Source organism: Alosa alosa, chromosome 7, assembly GCF_017589495.1.
Source record: "Alosa alosa isolate M-15738 ecotype Scorff River chromosome 7, AALO_Geno_1.1, whole genome shotgun sequence".
NCBI lineage: Eukaryota > Metazoa > Chordata > Actinopteri > Clupeiformes > Clupeidae > Alosa > Alosa alosa.
The window spans coordinates 19,440,357-19,458,707 of record NC_063195.1 but is presented as its reverse complement, the minus strand read 5'-3'; the positions used below and the strand labels follow the sequence as shown (position 1 = coordinate 19,458,707).

The 18,351-nt window shown below is 40.9% G+C and overlaps 4 protein-coding genes across 4 annotated transcripts in view; 3 read left to right on the top strand and 1 right to left on the bottom strand.

Annotated features, from left to right (window-relative positions):
• LOC125298155 (histone H3-like) overlaps nt 1–5,128 on the bottom strand; it is a 781,614-nt gene extending 776,486 nt beyond the window's left edge. The window contains exon 1 of the mRNA XM_048248865.1: nt 4,800–5,128. Coding sequence (XP_048104822.1) covers nt 4,800–5,128 — 329 coding nt within the window. The remainder of the gene's footprint in view (nt 1–4,799) is intronic.
• Nucleotides 653–1,205, top strand: LOC125298174 (histone H4). Its single transcript, XM_048248891.1, has one exon. The coding sequence runs from the start codon at nt 742–744 to the stop codon at nt 1,051–1,053; it is 312 nt and encodes a 103-aa protein (XP_048104848.1). The 5' UTR covers nt 653–741; the 3' UTR covers nt 1,054–1,205.
• Nucleotides 2,183–2,557, top strand: LOC125298169 (histone H2B 1/2-like). The gene has a single exon (XM_048248880.1). The coding sequence runs from the start codon at nt 2,183–2,185 to the stop codon at nt 2,555–2,557; it is 375 nt and encodes a 124-aa protein (XP_048104837.1).
• LOC125298168 (histone H2B 1/2-like) lies at nt 3,533–3,907 on the top strand. The gene has a single exon (XM_048248879.1). It carries the CDS (start codon nt 3,533–3,535, stop codon nt 3,905–3,907), a length of 375 nt encoding a protein of 124 aa, XP_048104836.1.
• Nucleotides 5,129–18,351: the final 13,223 nt, after the last annotated feature.

Below are 18,351 nucleotides of genomic sequence, written 5' to 3'. Positions count from 1 at the left end.
TTCACTTTCAAATATTTGAAATGTGTTAGAAATGTCTGCATTTTAGAACAGAAGATGCAGGCTATTGTAAAGATTAAAAAGACACAAGACTTTTGAAGCAGGACTCCACTGTTCTTGAGAAATTAGACAAAAATGTAAAATTGATCATCAATGGTTCGGGGACCTGAGTAGCGAAGGGTCTCTGGGACCATATGGACCTTGAGGTTTTTGCTGCACAAACAACTTTAGGGGGAGATAGGCCTACTATATTCCTGCAAATAATGATAATGATTATAACAAGAAGTATTCCTGCAGCTTCGCTGGTAGGATTCCTAATAATTATATATTTCCCAATTTCCATTACATTGCGATGTTTGGAAGCTGATCCGAAACATTACTCCACAGGAATTCCCTTTTTAGTTGGCAACAAACACAACAATAAACTTCCCAATGTCTCTAAACAACTTGTTTGCAATCTCAGTTAAGACGTGCGCCTGTCATTTGGAACATGTCGAATTGACAGAAAAAAGTTATGAAAATGATTATTAATGACGGCCCTAAGTTGTTTTGTTGTAGGTTTGTTAAGGTAGAATGTGGGCGTTGTTTGGTGACGTCGCCTAAATGCCCGCGCAGTCTCCGTTCAGAAGATAGGAGGGACATTGGGGCAGTGCTAGTAGTTTTCACCAACGTCCTCTCTGTGGATACTTGTACGAGTTGCAAGTATCTTTCACATTCATACGTCTTATACAGAAAGTCTGAAAGATGTCCGGCAGAGGCAAAGGAGGCAAAGGTCTTGGAAAAGGAGGCGCAAAGCGCCATCGCAAAGTTCTTCGTGATAATATCCAGGGTATCACCAAGCCTGCAATTAGGCGTCTGGCTCGACGTGGTGGTGTGAAGCGTATCTCTGGTCTCATCTATGAGGAGACCCGTGGTGTGTTGAAGGTTTTCCTGGAGAACGTGATTCGTGATGCCGTTACCTACACCGAGCACGCCAAGAGAAAGACCGTGACTGCTATGGACGTCGTCTATGCTCTTAAACGCCAAGGGCGTACTCTTTACGGTTTTGGTGGTTAAGGATAAGATGGCTCCCTAGACTTACCGGTATACCCAAAGGCTCTTTTAAGAGCCACCCAATTTCTTATAAAAGGCTGTGTTTCTGTCTGTAGAGGGTGACTTATATTATAACGCGCAAAATAAACAGCTTCTGTGCTTGCCTGATGGCAATATCTTATGTTATATGATTGGGAGGACTGGCATTGCGGTCATATAAGACGCTTAACATGCATAGTCAACGTCCTATGGCAACAAAGAGTGAGCCATGTCTTCATATAATAGTTTGTAGCTTCATTTAACAACCAACAAGCCCCAGATCACAACCTCTCACATGGTGTGATGCCTTGATGCGCTACAGAATGGCCTCATAATTAGCCTAAAATTAGGCTTCACAAATTATCAAATAAATTATCTGCAGAAATAAAACAAAAAGGGGCATGTATACTAATTCTATGCTAAAAAGCCTTACAACCGATGAAAGGCCTATTTGTTATGTGGTGTCATTACAAGGAGTTTGAGTAGTTGGTGTCATAACTAGTTTTCACAATCTATCAAGCATAGGACTAGGCCTACATACCTTAGATGTGGCCCGACAGTCAGGATGTTTAGCAAGGCTCTGCCCAAGGGATGTTTCCTGTGTTTAACTCTAAATTTGTCATTTTTCCGTTTCACAATGCTGTAAAAGCCTTTGTTTTCTTTGTGTTGTACAAATGTCTGTCAACAGATTGCAAATACAAACATCAGGCATACAGGATGGGAAAGTTTTTACAGTAGACTTGAATTGTGCGAACGTTAATGATGATTGGAGAAATGCATCAAATTGACTCCAAAAACTGTAAAAATAAATTGTTATGTAGATGTCGAGAGATTCAGAATTATCTTCCTTCAAAGGAAAAGTACGGGAACAGAAACAAAAGAAGGAGGCGTAAACTGGTGATGTGGGTGGTGCTAACCTTCTCTCACTGACTGCCCCCTTCGATGCAAAGAGACCAATCGTGTCTGGGTATTTGGTTTCGGAGGGAAGTTATAGGACGTTGTGGGTGTGTGAAGTGACGCAGTCTGCTATTTACATAGAACGTAATGTGTATATATACACCAGGTAACTCCAGTAGTAGTACGCATTCAATTTTTACTAATTGAACAGACTAAAATGCCTGATCCAGCTAAACCTGCGCCGAAGAAGGGCTCTAAGAAAGCCGTGACAAAGTCCGCTGGCAAAGGAGGCAAGAAGCGTAAAAGGACCAGGAAGGAGAGCTATGCCATCTACATCTACAAAGTCATGAAGCAGGTCCACCCCGACACCGGTATTTCTTCCAAAGCGATGGGCATCATGAATTCCTTCGTGAATGATATTTTTGAACGCATCGCCGGAGAAGCCTCCCGCTTGGCTCACTACAACAAGCGTTCCACTATCTCTTCCAGGGAGATCCAGACCGCAGTGCGTCTGCTTCTTCCCGGTGAGCTGGCCAAGCATGCCGTGTCCGAGGGAACAAAGGCCGTCACCAAGTACACCAGTTCTAAGTAAAGCCTAATCTTAAACGAACTTCAATCCAACGGCTCTTTTAAGAGCCACCCATATTCTTTTGAAAGTAACGTCCTATGGCAGCAAAAAGAGGAGCCATGTCTTCATATAATAGTTTGTAGCTTCATTTAACAACCAACAAGCCCCAGATCACAACCTCTCACATGGTGTGATGCCTGATGCGCTACAGAATGGCCTCATAATTAGCCTAAAATTAGGCTTCACAAAATTATCAAATAAATTATCTGCAGAAATAAAAAAAAAGGGGCATGTATACTAATTTATGCTAAAAGCCTTACAACCATGAAAGGCCTATTTTGTTATGTAGGTCATTACAAGGAGTTTGAGAGTTGGTGTCATAACTAGTTTTCACAATCTATCAAGATAGGACTAGGCCTACATACCTTAGATGTGGGCCCGACAGTCAGGATGTTTTATAAGGCTCTGCCTAAGGATGTTTCCTGTGTTTAACTCTAAATTTGTCATTTTTCCGTTTCATTAATGCTGTAAAAGCCTTTGTTTTCTTTTGTGTTGTACAAATGTCTGTCAACAGATTGCAAATACAAACATCAGGCATACAGGATGGAAAGTTTTACAGTAGACTTGAATTGTGCGAACGTTAATGATGATTGGAGAAATGCATCAAATTGACTCCAAAACTGTAAAAAATAAATTGTTATGTAGATGTCGAGAGATTCAGAATTATCTTCCTTCAAAGGAAAAAGTACGGGAACAGAAACAAAAGAAGGAGGCGTAAACTGGTGATGTGGGTGGTGCTAACTTTTCTCTCACTGACTGCCCCTTCGATGCAAAGAGACCAATCGTGTCTGGGTATTTGGTTTCGGAGGGAAGTTATAGGACGTTGTGGGTGTGTGAAGTGACGCAGTCTGCTATTTACATAGAACGTAATGTGTATATATACACCAGGTAACTCCAGTAGTAGTACGCATTCAATTTTTACTAATTGAACAGACTAAAATGCCTGATCCAGCTAAACCTGCGCCGAAGAAGGGCTCTAAGAAAGCCGTGACAAAGTCCGCTGGCAAAGGAGGCAAGAAGCGTAAAAGGACCAGGAAGGAGAGCTATGCCATCTACATCTACAAAGTCATGAAGCAGGTCCACCCCGACACCGGTATTTCTTCCAAAGCGATGGGCATCATGAATTCCTTCGTGAATGATATTTTTGAACGCATCGCCGGAGAAGCCTCCCGCTTGGCTCACTACAACAAGCGTTCCACTATCTCTTCCAGGGAGATCCAGACTGCAGTGCGTCTGCTTCTTCCCGGTGAGCTGGCCAAGCATGCCGTGTCCGAGGGAACAAAGGCCGTCACCAAGTACACCAGTTCTAAGTAAAGCCTAATCTTAAACGAACTTCAATCCAACGGCTCTTTTAAGAGCCACCCATATTCTTTTTGAAAGTATTTCCAATATAAATAAGATGGTACTACATTCCTTTAACTACTGTAATTCTGTAAAGTAAAGATTGACTTGGGGGATACAAAGTTAAGTATTTGCGTAAAATGAACACTGGCCTTTTAGTTTGCCATTTGGTTAAATACATGACTGCATTATGCTCCAATTTTGGGTCATGCTGCGTAATGTATAACTGTTGGCTGGAACTGCACGTCAATGGACATGATGGGTAAATAACCTGTACGTATTCTGGTAGTAAAATCGATTTAGACACAGTACGGTATTGAGCTACATTGACCAGGCCAGCGAATGAGTACCCCTCAAAAAGGTAAAAACATTCGTTTTACGAGTGTATAGGAAGGGGGTGTTTGTCGATCACACAAGCTAGCAAAAAGCTATGAAACCAAGCGTCAGGGATGGTTGTGCTGGAGTCATTTGACATTGTATCTGTTTATAGTCGACTCTAGTCAATTCAAACCAGTGCAAAGGAGACGTGACTATAGTATCATTTGTGATCCGAGTGTATTGGCCTGTCTAAAACTTGTTAACATTCTCCTGAAGCTGCTAGTGTTACATTTAGCAATGAATAAAATACACTTTTTCATACAACACCAAACCATGCAGATCTGGTTAAGAATAGTAAGAGTAACCAAAAACTAATTTAACCCAGAAGTTTGGAAAGTAGCTTTTTTTCTGTTTTTGGGTGGCTCTTAAAAGAGCCGTTGCATTTTCGGAGCAACTTCGAAACATTTAAGCACGCTCCCCACGGATACGACGAGCCAGCTGGATGTCCTTGGGCATAATAGTAACTCTCTTAGCGTGAATGGCACACAAGTTAGTGTCCTCGAACAGACCGACGAGGTAAGCCTCGCTAGCCTCCTGAAGAGCCATGACAGCAGAGCTCTGGAAACGCAGATCGGTCTTGAAATCTTGAGCGATTTCTCTAACCAGACGCTGGAAGGGCAGCTTGCGGATCAGCAGCTCAGTGGATTTCTGGTAACGACGGATCTCTCTCAGGGCCACGGTGCCAGGCCTGTAACGATGAGGCTTTTTCACGCCACCAGTCGCAGGTGCACTTTTACGCGCAGCCTTGGTGGCGAGCTGCTTCCTCGGAGCCTTGCCTCCGGTGGATTTGCGAGCAGTTTGTTTCGTTCTGGCCATTGCTACGTATTCTTTGGGATTCTAAAGTACGAACATAACTCCTGAACGTGTGTATATAAGGCCTAGGGTCTCAGCCTGCCCCCTGTGTACGTCAGGTTGTTGGCCTCCACTGATTGGTCTACCTCGCTCCTTCAGAGTGGCGCCTGAAAATCAAAGTACAAAGCCCACCCCCTATTAGACCTCTGAAGTTCGCCTACAAACAAATCTACCATCTTTGCCCGTATAAAGAGATCCGGGGGGTAGGCTATTCCATCAACCTCGCTAATAAAGTCGGCGCTTAACAGAAATAGCCTGGCTTGAACTAGCGTAGACTTTCATTTGGGGCTGAAGCCGTTCCATTAACTCAAGTTAGCGGCATCTTGGCCTCGTTTATTATGACCGCCGCGCAGCGAAGCGGCGGTCATATAGGTTTAGTCAGATTTTTTTTTTTTTTTTTTTTTTTTTTTTTTTTTTTTTTTTTTTTTATTTTTCCCGGGACACTGAAAGACCGGGGTAGACAAAACTTGGTGGGCATGTAACCCCATATGGATAGCATGGAACCATCGTTTTCGTTTTGATCTGTAGCCCCCACGCTGGACTGCACCCCCCGAAAGGAGGGTAGGGCAGACACAGTTTTCTGTGAATATCTCGAGAACCGTAAGGTTTAGGAGGACCATTATTTTTTTGTATGTTGATCTCAAGGGGCCATGTCAACGCATTCCATAACCACTCATTTCATGTATAGCGCCACCTAGTTAAACACAAAAAAGTAAAAATGAGGTGGTGTAATTGAAGGTATCTGTGACCTAACATAGTCAAAACTGCACGAAATTGGAAGTGTAGGATCATTATGACACCCTCTGTATGCACGCCAAGTTTTGTGGAATTCCGTTCATGGGGGGCCACACAATAAATTAATTTATGTTACTATACACCAACTGGCCTGTAGGTGGCCGGAGACAGTTTTCTGTGAATATCTCGAGAACCGTAGGGCCTAGGAGGTCCACCTTTTTTTTTGTATGTTGGTCTTAAGGGGCATGTCAACCCATCCCATTACCACTTATTTCATGTATAGCGCCACCTAGTTAAAAATTAAAAAGCATAAAATTAGGTGTTTTCATCTCAATATCTCTGGCTGACAAGGTCAAAACTGCACAAAATTAAAAGTGTAGGATCATTATGACACCCTCTGAATGCATGCCAAGTTTTGTGTACTTTCGTTCATGGGGGGCCTTACAATAAAATAATTTATGTGTACATTTAGTGACGACACCAACAAGGATTCGGGACACTGAAAGACCGGGTACACAAAACTTGGTGAGCATGTACCCCCATATGGATAGCATGGAACCGTCATTTTTCGTTTTCATCTGCCTTTATGGGCTGGACTGGACCCCCGAAAGGAGGGGGTAGGCAGACACAGTTCTCTGTGAATCTTTTATGGTATGTTGGTCTCAAGGGCCCACATAAACCTGGCTCATAATCACTCATTTGTGATTTGCCCCCGATAAAAAAATGAAAATCAGTAGGATTAAAAAGAAAGCCAAAATAAATATTCATCATCATCATCATGGCTGCATTTTTCAGTATTGGCTAGAAGTAGTCGTTTGTCCACTAGATGGCGATCGTCGTTGCAGTGAGGCGTAATTTTGTTGGAAATTAAAAAGGGTTGGAAAAAAACAATGGACGCTTCCATACAAGGACTGTAATTTACCGCAGCGAACATCTAATAAGGATAGGGCGATGTTCACATGAAGTGTAATTCCCATTTCTTCTTGAAGCCTAAATAAATCTGAGGATGTTTATCGGACATGCTTGGTTTTTACTGCAGGTAACGCGTTAATCTTGTAATATCAATAAGGACCTAGGTAATGTTACCGTTAGCGTTGGTTGAGTGATGGAGGCATTTGATTTATTGCATTTGTAGAAAACTATAAATGCGGTTATACCAAGCAAATGTATAGCAGCACTGTTTGTATCTTTCGACTGTCATTTATTGCACGTGCTACAAAAATCATTCTGTGCAATGGAAGATTTACCAACGTTACACCGGTCTGATGCAGTTTTGCCTATACATGCTTGAGACTGAGGCGCCTGTTTATTTTGTTTTGTTTTATGCGTGCAGGGTGTGAGAGGGAATCGATGTGCTTTGATTACAGCTTGGTAGTTGTAGTCTGTGAAATTAAAAACGCGTGTGTGTGAAGTATCCAAACAATGACACCTTCATTTCATTATGGCTGTTTTAGCAAAACACCTTAAGCTACTGTGTAGTAGGTCCCATTTAGAAGTGGCTACTTCATTTGCGCTTTCATTGACTCATGGAGCTGCGTGAATGTTATTACAACTTTTAAGCCCGCGATATGACAGTTTAAGTCCGCTTGATACTGTAAGGCGAAGCCATTGGTTTCCAAAGGAGATTTTATTTGTGTCGCCAGCATAGCCTATTGACAATTTATGTTGTCAATAGGCCTACCTTATAATCCTACCTGTAGCTTAGGGAAGCTAACAACTTTCTATTAGGATCTAGTTTGTTAGTTACCGTTTTGTCATAACTCCCTGATGCATTTTGCATTTAGAATAGCCAGAGCGTGTATATCTCAATCGAAAATTAAACAATATCGGGTGCCTATGGACTAGGCTGGGTGAACCCAGCCTGATCTGCCCGCTATTTATTTTTTGATTTCTTAAAAGATTGAGCTTGGTCTGATGAAAGCCAGACTAGCCATGGACCTCAGTTAAACAATGCAAGGGAACATGAATCAGCCTATATTTGCACTAACAATAACGGACAAAAGCTCTTCAGCGTTGGCCCGTTAAAATGTGTATGAACAGTCTAGCGGCGCATTTCATCAAGGCCCATTTGGACATGTCAGTTATTTGCACCACTGGTTAGATGTAAAACAGCACTTCGTTTCAGACTAGGCTACTGTTACTTAATTTGTGCATTAACAATAACGTTTCAGACTACTGTTACTTAATTTGTGCATTGACAATAAAGTATTACATGAACTAAAGATGACTAAAATCTTATGTAGAAGAAGAAACATTCAAAAAAATCCATCCATCCAAAATGACCTTTGTTTTTGATAGCTGTTGAAAACGGCATGGAACTGACAGAGATGTTTTTGTTTATAAATACATAAAAAATAAATAAATAAATAGCATTATGCTGATACCTTTTGCTTTTTCCCAAATACAATGTAGCCTACAGGTGTAAGTGACCTTTCATCAATCCAGTTGCAATGGATGAACTGTGATGAACTGCCCTACTTGTGATTGTTTAGAGATTTTAAAGGTTTTATAACAATTCTACATCTTCTTTGGCTATTCTACAATCTATTCACCTTTTCAGCACCAGTAGGGTACTTTCTGTGCAGCCGCACACACACACTCAGGCATGCCAAACAAGCATACACAAAAGTTTCAAGAGTGGGGGATGGAGTAAAATATGGAGACAAATTGAAGTGTGATTTATTTTCGCGGAACGGATGTACAGGACTGAGCGGCGGTCATATTTTGTACCGCTATGCGGTACATCTAGTTCAATCGAGGTTTAGTTCAGCTTCATCTCTGCTCGTGCACGAGGTAGAAAAGACGATATATGTCGTAAAAGTAAGACAATACTAGATGATTTCTGTTCGATAGACAAGCGCCATCTATTATTATCTGAAATGCAATGGCTTTCAATTCAATGTATGCCTAGTTTTTGATCAGTGTAGCACACAGTTGATTTGACATTCATGAACAATCGTCGACACATGAAGCAGTTTTAATTATTAGCTGCCTAGGCTACAGAATAATTATCCTTTGGCCTGCATCATATATAATATAGCCCACTGGCAAAGCTGTCACTGAACAGCCTTCCAAATGTGCATGACCCTTTATCAGCAGTAGACATATGTCTTTCATCAAAGATTATAACTAAAAATGTTATTATCAAGGTGATAAACAATGTAACCATAATACTTCGAATGGGAAGCGAACCTGCGAACACGCAAGAATGTAATTCCTTTCCTATACCGTCTCGCTGCACGTTACACCACCACCGAACGTAAGTGACGCAGAGTAGCACGATTCCTAGAACCACACGCATGTGAAGTTAAAACATTTTTAATCGTATAATCTTCATACATTCTTTGGAGGTAGTGAATGTGTAAATCCATGCTTGGTGCAATGTCGGAAAAAAAACATTTCTATAGGCCTACTTCTATTTTTGAAGTTGTAGGCTACAGGTGACGAGAGCCCAGGTTGACATAACCATCTTTTTGGACTCGTTTTCCGACTGATTATTTTTTTTTGCAACACAGCTTAATTTAGCTTGAAAGTTAACCTGCTACGGAGCAGGTTAGTTCTGTGGCATACATTCCCATGGTTACCAAGCTGGGATTCACGTTAACCTCATTAATGGAACGGGATTCCCGGGATTCCCCTATAACATTCACTATTTACAAAACCTTTGCAATATAAATACGACATAAAAGAAATGCACTTTAACATTCCATCGGTTAAACTAACGCAAACAAACAATAACTTGTTAGCTGGTATGTAGAAACACAAATAATGCCCTATGGTACTGTAGCTTGTATTTGCTACATAGCTAAATAACTGCGTGTTTATGAACAGGAAAACCCAAACTACCATTGATATGTCTTATTTATATAATTGAAATAATGCGTCTAAAATACTGCATCATCACGTGGAACTACAGGGCTCTGCTAACATCCCATAGCCTTGCATGATTATGATATGATCTTTATTTTAGGGACATTTTTCTTTGTCTAGAACAAAACTTGTAACTGTAGATCTAGTTTCTGCAATATCCAGTTCAGACTTAAAGTATTTAATGTACATGTACATCCACATGAATAATTATTTTCCTTGCAGCCAATGACCACTCATTTCAAGATCTGTTTGTTATGTCCCAAAGCTAGTTTAGCCAAAGTCCTTTTAGGCAGAGACTTTGAGGAGATACAGCACTCAAAAATTCCTCCATAGAAATGCATGGGGCTAGTTTGTAACGCCAATATGGCCGTTGTCTACAAATATCCCACCCCTTCCTCGCCAAAACGTCGACATGTGTATACATTGAGCCAATCATGTGGTGTGATGTGACTACATTGAGCCAATTATATGCTGTGTTGTGCAGACATCGTGCCAATCATGTGTTGTGAACTCGCCGCTGGAGCATGGTTGGTGTCGTGAAGCCTTGCGCACGCGCATTTCTGCCGAAATGGATGCCCGATGAGTGCCCAAAACGTGTTGCAATATGGCCGCCGAGTGGAGGGACTAGCCTAAAAGGACTTTGTTCTCTGCATCAGATAAAGCTGCAATCTGATGACTGAGGAAGTTTGTTCTCCTTTCATCTGATGAGATGCTGTTCCCTTGTTCACCCAGCTGGGGGTGCTGAAGGTTGAACGCTGAAAGCTGAAAGCATGAAAACATTTCTTTCCCTTATAAATTAATTTCCTATTTTGAGATGTTTAATGCAGAAAGAACACATGATAGGTCATGTTTTACTACAAGATGTTTCATGGTCTTGGCGTTGTATATTTGTATGATTTTATAAAGTTCCATTTGGTGTGATTGTCTTGACATCTGTCAACATCTGTTGGCTCCCACACCAGATTTACCTCATGTGTGAATATGCTAATAAGAAATAATCATTCATTATGCTTTTTTCAACAATGACCCTAAAGGATGTCATTTATTAACGGCAAAGTTAATTTATTTTAGTGTAGAAAATATTTTTTGTTCTAAAACATTTGTTAGGCCTACTATATGTTTCCTGTTTACTAGCATCAACATGTAAAACTCTATTATTATATGTATTATGAATCATAGATAATTCTAGATATTGTTTTTGAGGATACAAATTCCAATACATATATGCAAACAAGTTGGTCCAAAAGCTTTCTGATTTATAGTGCTAACTTCAACTTATAGTGCTAATCAAATATCAATACAAAGGCCTGGTGAACATTTCAAACATATTAAATCTCTGTGTGAACTTAAAATGAATTTGAATATGTGCAATGACTTCAGAAATGTAGACTTTTAACTTCCGATTGTTAGTGCCTTTGGTTGTCTCTTTTTGTTGTACGAATTAGAGTGAGTAGCTGCATCAGCATCTTGACCTTTCTTTGGTTTCCTGTTTGGTTGTAGGCCATTGCCTGAAGTGTGAGGTTGCCACCCATTTAGAGTAACACGCCCTGCACACAACTCTTTAAATATACACAGCAGGTCTGCACTGAGAGGAGAGTTATGATGATTACCTGTTCTGTAATCAAGACAAGAGAGACTGCCCTTTAAGAACCCATTTTTTAAAATCTCAGATCATTAGAGTTTTGACAGTTTATATGCTAGGTCAGGAACTGTCAGTCTCAAGTAGTGCACATACGAGATAACTTCTCCATGACTGTGTTAACTTGGTTGACAGGTCATCTAGTAGTTAAAAAAATAAAATAATAAAATACAAATAAAATGAATATGTTGGAATTTGCCAAATTAGCCATTTGGTCTAAATTCTGACATTTGTTGCTATTAAATCTCATGAGCACTCCTGCAGGCTGGCACGCTTGTGTCACAGCTTGTAAGGGGTGTTAATGTAGGACCCAAATGCAGATGCAGAGATGGGAGCTGGATATAAGGTTTGGAAGTGTAATGGTAAGCAGCAGTACAAGGCAGTAGGCAAAAGAAACACAGATTTATTTATTAGCGCCACCTAGTTAAAAATGAAAAACCTGCCATGGTCAAAACTGCACGAAATTGGAAGTGTAGGATCATTATGACACCCTCTGAATTCACGCCAAGTTTTTTGGAATTCTGTTCATGGAGGGCCATACAATAAATTAATTTATGTTACTGTACACCAAGTGGCCTGTAAGTGGCCGGACACAGTTTTCTGTGAATATCTCGAGAACCGTAGGACCTAGGAGGACCCCTTTTTTTGTATGTTGGTCTTAAAGGGCCATGTATGAATGCATGCCAAGTTTTGTAGACTTTCGTTCATGGGGGCCATACAATAAATTAATTTATGTGTAGGCCTACATTTAGTGACTGTACACCAACAGAGTTTTAGGGCCTAGGATCACCAATGTTTTGCCTCCAGGGGCCATGTTAACCCATTCCATATGCACACATGTGCATAAACAGATACACACGCACACACATACATTCACAGTAATCTTACGTATGACACATACACACAGTAGACATATGTACGCATGCATGCACAGGGTGCGATTTGTGTAAAAACCAGAGGGGGGGATGATTTTGAATAAGTTTGTAACCCCAAAAAAAAAAAAAAAAAAAAAAAAATGAATGAACGATTCATAGCCTAGTAATGTCATGACTAATAATAGCCTATATTAATTTTGCCACCTTTGTAACATTTTAGTTTTAGTTTACCGTGGTGTATGACTTTAAACAACGAGTGTGCTTGGTATGATGATCAGCTCCTCTAATGCAGGATAGGACTACGTTTTGACAAGCATACAAATTCACCTTGTTCTTGCCCCATCTGAAATGACTCCTCTACTTTTGCTGCCTCCATCCTTTCTGTATTTGTTGTGTAAAAAAACATTGTATATGATGGCACTGAAGTCTTTAGTTAGTGAATTGGCTAACAGTGTTAGTTGGTAACCAAATACCCTACACATTGCGCTACACGCTGCGTAGGCTACGTGCATTCTCTCTCCAATAGTTCCATGTCTTGAACTCTGGCAATTCCATTGCTCCATGTTTGTATTGTCCGAGGAGTAGCGCCATGAATCTTGGCAGAAGAAGTTCAAGACAAAGAATCTCTAAGAATGTATTCTTAGTTCTCAAACTTTTTTAAGCAAACACCCAAACACCCATAATTGCAACGTTACCTGCAGTTTGTTTGAAATGCAAGGTGAACATATAATAATCAATTGGACCTGAAATGTCTTTCCTCGTTGCCATTATTAGAGATCAGCCTTTCTTGAAAGCGTATTGCTGCACAAACGTTTTGGCGCACAATCCATAGGCTACATTATATGAAATGCCTAGGCTAAATAACGTGAAGATATTTGTTTTCCAACCGTGAACAAGTCATTTTTTTATTTGTTTGATGTTTGCTAGGCTTAGCTTTCCAAGAAAAAAGAATCAGATGAACCAAAGGCAGGCCTTGTATTAGGCTAGGTGAACTTAGCTATTAAACGGGAGACTTTCTGTGGCCCATCTGTCAACAATTCTGGGTCTTACATTTAAGTAGTATGTTTGCCATTTCCGTGCTATTGGTCTATGCATGTCCATGTTTGCATTGCACTGCTAAAAAATATTTTTTGACTGTGTCCTGCAATTTTACGCACAGGGCGCACCTTGAATCAGTGTTTACCCAAATTCAACCCTTCCCATAACGTGCAAGGTATATTGTGCTTGCTAGTATGATTACAGTAGTTTCTTTTAACTTGTTGACCAGCCAGCCACAGTCATATGACCTATATTTCGAAGGGAAATTGACTGTGAACCACAACTGTGAAATCATGTGTAAGCCTATATAAAATGGAGAGTGACGTCACCAGTCGAAATAGCTGTACCCCCTGAAGCTCACAGTATAATTCGAACACTGATTCCAATCAGTGTTGCGCGGTCTGCCCGAAATTAAGCGGTTGCCCGCGGATGACGGTTATGAGTCATAAAGAAAATATTTTAATGATATTCGGGTCATTTGCGGGCGGGTCAGTTAAAATTAATTAAATATATATTTTCTACAAATAGGCCTAGGCCTACTTAAAATATCACAAGAAGGCTGGCATCAATACAGTAAAGCATCAATAGGCCTACAGTAAAGTCAACAGTAAAGAAGCTGAAGACGCGAGTTAAAAATAATAGACACCCCTTCAGGAAAAGCGATATAGGCTATGGGAAATTTTGGGAAAAGTTCTAAAAGAAGATGACAGTAAGTTATGGTCTATGTAGGCCTGCTTCTTGCGAAGCCATTTAAAAGTATGACAGCCAAAACGGGCAGCCTGCAGGAATAAATGTTATGGCACAGACTACACATCCTATGTATAAGTTCGCGCATGCATAAAAGTTACAGTTCGTTGTGTTTGTGACTTTAAACAGTGGATGTGCTTTTGTAAAGCTTTGTGCTTCATTCAGCATTATAAACCAGTTCTTACGCTAACGTTTTGACCAGCAATGTATCTCTCTAGCCTACCTTGCCTCACCATTTCTGTTTTCGAAAGAAAGATGTATGTCCATGGCCTTCAAATCTTATCCTAGTGTTCTAATCCTTGGTGGGGTTGCGTGATGCGTGCTTGCGCTCTTATTCTCATTCTCTCCTCCATGCATAAACATTATGTTCTGCATGCCTAAATAAATTAGTTTGTTTTACAAGAAATGGCCTACTGTCACACTGCATGCAGACTATAACCAAAAGCACACATTTTGTAAATAAGCGGGTCGGATCGCGGGTCGGGTATAATTTTGTCCTAATTAATATTCGCGGACGGGTTGAATAAAATATCGGGCGACCGCGGGCCGCTTGTGACCAAACCCGCGCAACACTGATTCCAATGACACCAAAAATATCATCGCTATATTTACTTCCACCTTCAACCCGTACTTCGCTCAGATTACTTCTCCACAGTCAACAAACTACTCCAGCCAACAAACTCTTTGGAAGTGTAATAAGACCAATGGAAAATGAAACGTGGCGATTTTCTAGGCTGATTTGACATGGAACTATACTCTCATTCAAATGAAAATAGTCCCTGTAGTCTAACTTCCAGCAACAAGGTTGAGCTGCAGCAGACAAATTAGTGACTGGATTATTATGCCTGAATGAGTTCCAATAGTTCCATGTCAAATCAGCCTAGAAAATCGCCGTCTTCGAAAGTCTTAAATAAAAAAAATAACGGAAATCTTAGTCACTTTTAAACATGATGCTAGCAGGCGAGATGCTAATGGTCTAATCAGATTCAATGATCTAGGCTGGAGCTAAAAGTGGTATCGCCAGACTCAGAAAATGGCTGGATGAATCAATTGTTTAACTCAAGGGGAGGTGGAAAATGAGTGCAATTCCCCAAATGGTGGAATATCCCTTCAACTACTGTAAATAGGCCCTAGGTTGTTCTTACTCTGGAGTTACACTTTAAAGAAGCATAAAAAAAACTTCACTTCACTTCACTTTAGCGATTGAACCATTGGCCCAAATATTTAGGGAAACGGACAAAATAAATGGTATCAAAATTGGAAGGAAAAAGTAAAGTTTATTTCCAGATGACCTTCTACTTTATTTAGTAGAAGACCCCCAGGTTCTCTTGGTCCTCTTGGTTTGACTTTTTGCAGACCAGTTATAAGAGGCATGCTAACACATGATTGTCCAGTAGGGGGCTGTAGAGCGACTTGGAGGGCATGGCTATAACAAAGTCCTTTTAGGCAAGTCCGTCCACTCGGCGGCCATATAGCAACGCTTTTTGGGCACTCATCGGGCATCCTATTCAACAGAAACACGTGTGCGCAAGGCTTCATGACACCAATCTTGCTCCAGCGGCGAGTTCACAAGACATGATTTGCACGATGTCTTCACAACACACCATATGATTGGCTCAATGTATTCACATCACACCACATGATTGGCTCAATGTATTCACATGTCAACATTTTGCTGAGGAAGGGGTGGGATATGTGTAGACAACGGTCATATTGGCGTTACAAACTAGCCCCATGCATTTCTATGGAGGATTTTTTGAGTGCTGTGTCTCCTCATTAGAAAGTCTCTGGCTAAACCAAGAGAAGGAAGAGTGATTTCCACTCTGTATTTTTAGTAGTTTCTCTTGAGTGAGATTTGAACTCCTGCAAGTCTGAATTATGTGAACTCCTTGAACTGACCCTTCTGGACAGTGAACTATGTGTCCTTGTTTCACAACATTATTTTGTTTATCGCTAAGACTAAGTCATAGTTGTATCAACACCAAAGCAGACAACCATTATCCCCCTTTTTTTTGAAGGGGGTGTGGGGCATTGTGAGTTTCTAGTAGCTCTATTCCTACACAAGGGTTTCTCTCTCACATACACACACACATATCAGTTTTGTTTCTAATTCTACATGAGAGCCATCACGTGAGTCCTCTACAGCACAAGGTCATCTCGGGTCACCCAGGACCAGCCCAGACTCCCCCTCAGGACTCTTTAACCACATCAAGATCTGTAAACCAAAAAAAGCTCTGAGCACACCGACCATTTTGTGATTATTTGTGTAAACACACTCACAAAGAGACTCACAGACACACACACACACACACACACACACAGGCACACACACACACATACACACACACACACACACACACACACACAGACACACACGTTCGTCTTAGTAACTGAGGAAGAAGACTGGTCCTTTTCCACCCGCTCCGTGGGCCCCACCCTGTGTCCTTCCTCCTGTTCTGTGCCCCTTATCTGGATCTCTGGCTCTGGCGCCACCAGCTCGCTCACTCCCTCAGATGAGGAATGTGGTGGGAGCTCACTGCCCGGCTCTCTGTCCATCCTCAACACGCACTGAAACACACACACACACACACACACTGTGCCGTGGGAGCTCACTGCTTGGATTTTATGTCCATCTGCAGGGGTGTTTGGATAAAGATGAGCAATCAATCAATCCTCCCATGATTATTCAAGACACACACACACACACACACCGTATATGCACACAAACACACCCATACACACACACACACTGTTGTATTTGGGAGGAGACCGTTAAGTGAGGCCCTCAATAGAAGGCCAGTAGGTCTGATATAACCACGTCATAAACATGGTAACACCAGATAGGGTTATGTTGAAGCAAGAGGCGCAAACGTTGTAAGGGGGAGGGGGAAAAGAGGTTTTTGTTGGACAATTTGTTAATATGCGCACATGTTTTTGATCCTTTTCTAGTGCAATTTGTTAGTGTTTGGGATTTGGAAAATAATAACTTTTTATTAGACCATGCAGCTGCCAGTTACTGCCCGGTTGCCAGCGAGCTAAGTACACTACTGGCTAAGGTAATATTTTAAACAGAGAAGTACCATTGGAATTTGCACCTAGTTGAATATATTACTGATGTTAGTTAAACTTAATTGAACTTGCAACAATAGTGTATATTAAGTTTAATATTAAGTCCCTTAACTGTTAGCCACTAGTTTGTACATAGCTATATTGCTATTGCCAACGGCTTGCAGGCCTATAGCTTTTTAAGCTAGCATGAGCTAGTTAGCTAGCTCAGTTCACAGACAGAATTAAATTATTCATTCCATGTCTGAAAGGGTATTTTCATTAGTGCCATTCATGATTATAGACAGTAATCAGTATAGACAGTTGGCAGCTTAATGTTGGCTCGTCAGCAGGAAATTCCCACTTATTCCGGTTCCGGCCCTGACCTATTCCGGTAAGTTAGGACTATACATCTGTCAGCATGCAATGTGTTTCCTTAGCTTGTCACCATTCTTTCCTCTTCATCACACACACACACACACACACACACACAAATACACACCTATTGCACTACAGTATATAACTGTTGCGGATGGAGCATGACCATATTGCACTAAGTAACTGTGTTGCCTAGGAGTGTATGGCCCAGAACCTATTGCATGTAACTGTGTTGCCAGCAGGAGAAAGACCTAGAACCTATTGCATGGAACTGTGTTGCGGCAAGAGCATGAGCCTTTGCGGCATGCCAAAAAGGCCTGGTTGAAATTGTCATGATGATGCACTTGAGTGAAAACCGAGGCCAGTTCAAGTCTGCAGCTGTGCAAATCACACCTCAGTGTTATCTCTGATGGCATGTGTACAGTTACGTTTTTTTTTTTGCTCTCTCTCTCTGTGTGTGTGTGTGCTAAAGGGTGCAGAAAACTTTCCTGCCCAACATTTCCATGTCATTCATGATGCACACTATTTTAAAATTCTATTAAAAACATTTTCATTTATCATGTTAAATCAAATTAACCTACTGCAGACTCAGTTTTCCCACAGTCTGATTTAAAACAGAATTTTAGTAAAACAAGCACCAAACAAAGAAGTCCCTGTAGTTATGCTGACTAACATACCAAAGAAGTGGATTGCACTGACTAAAAAAAACAATTCTGGCCCTGATAAAAATCTGTAAAAAAATATATATAAAAAATGTGCCAGGTTTGGAGATAAAAGCACAAAACTACATAGCGCATAACAGATAGTGATAAAGCCAGTGTAGTGTGTTACTGTCTACTGAACAAAAATATATAAACACA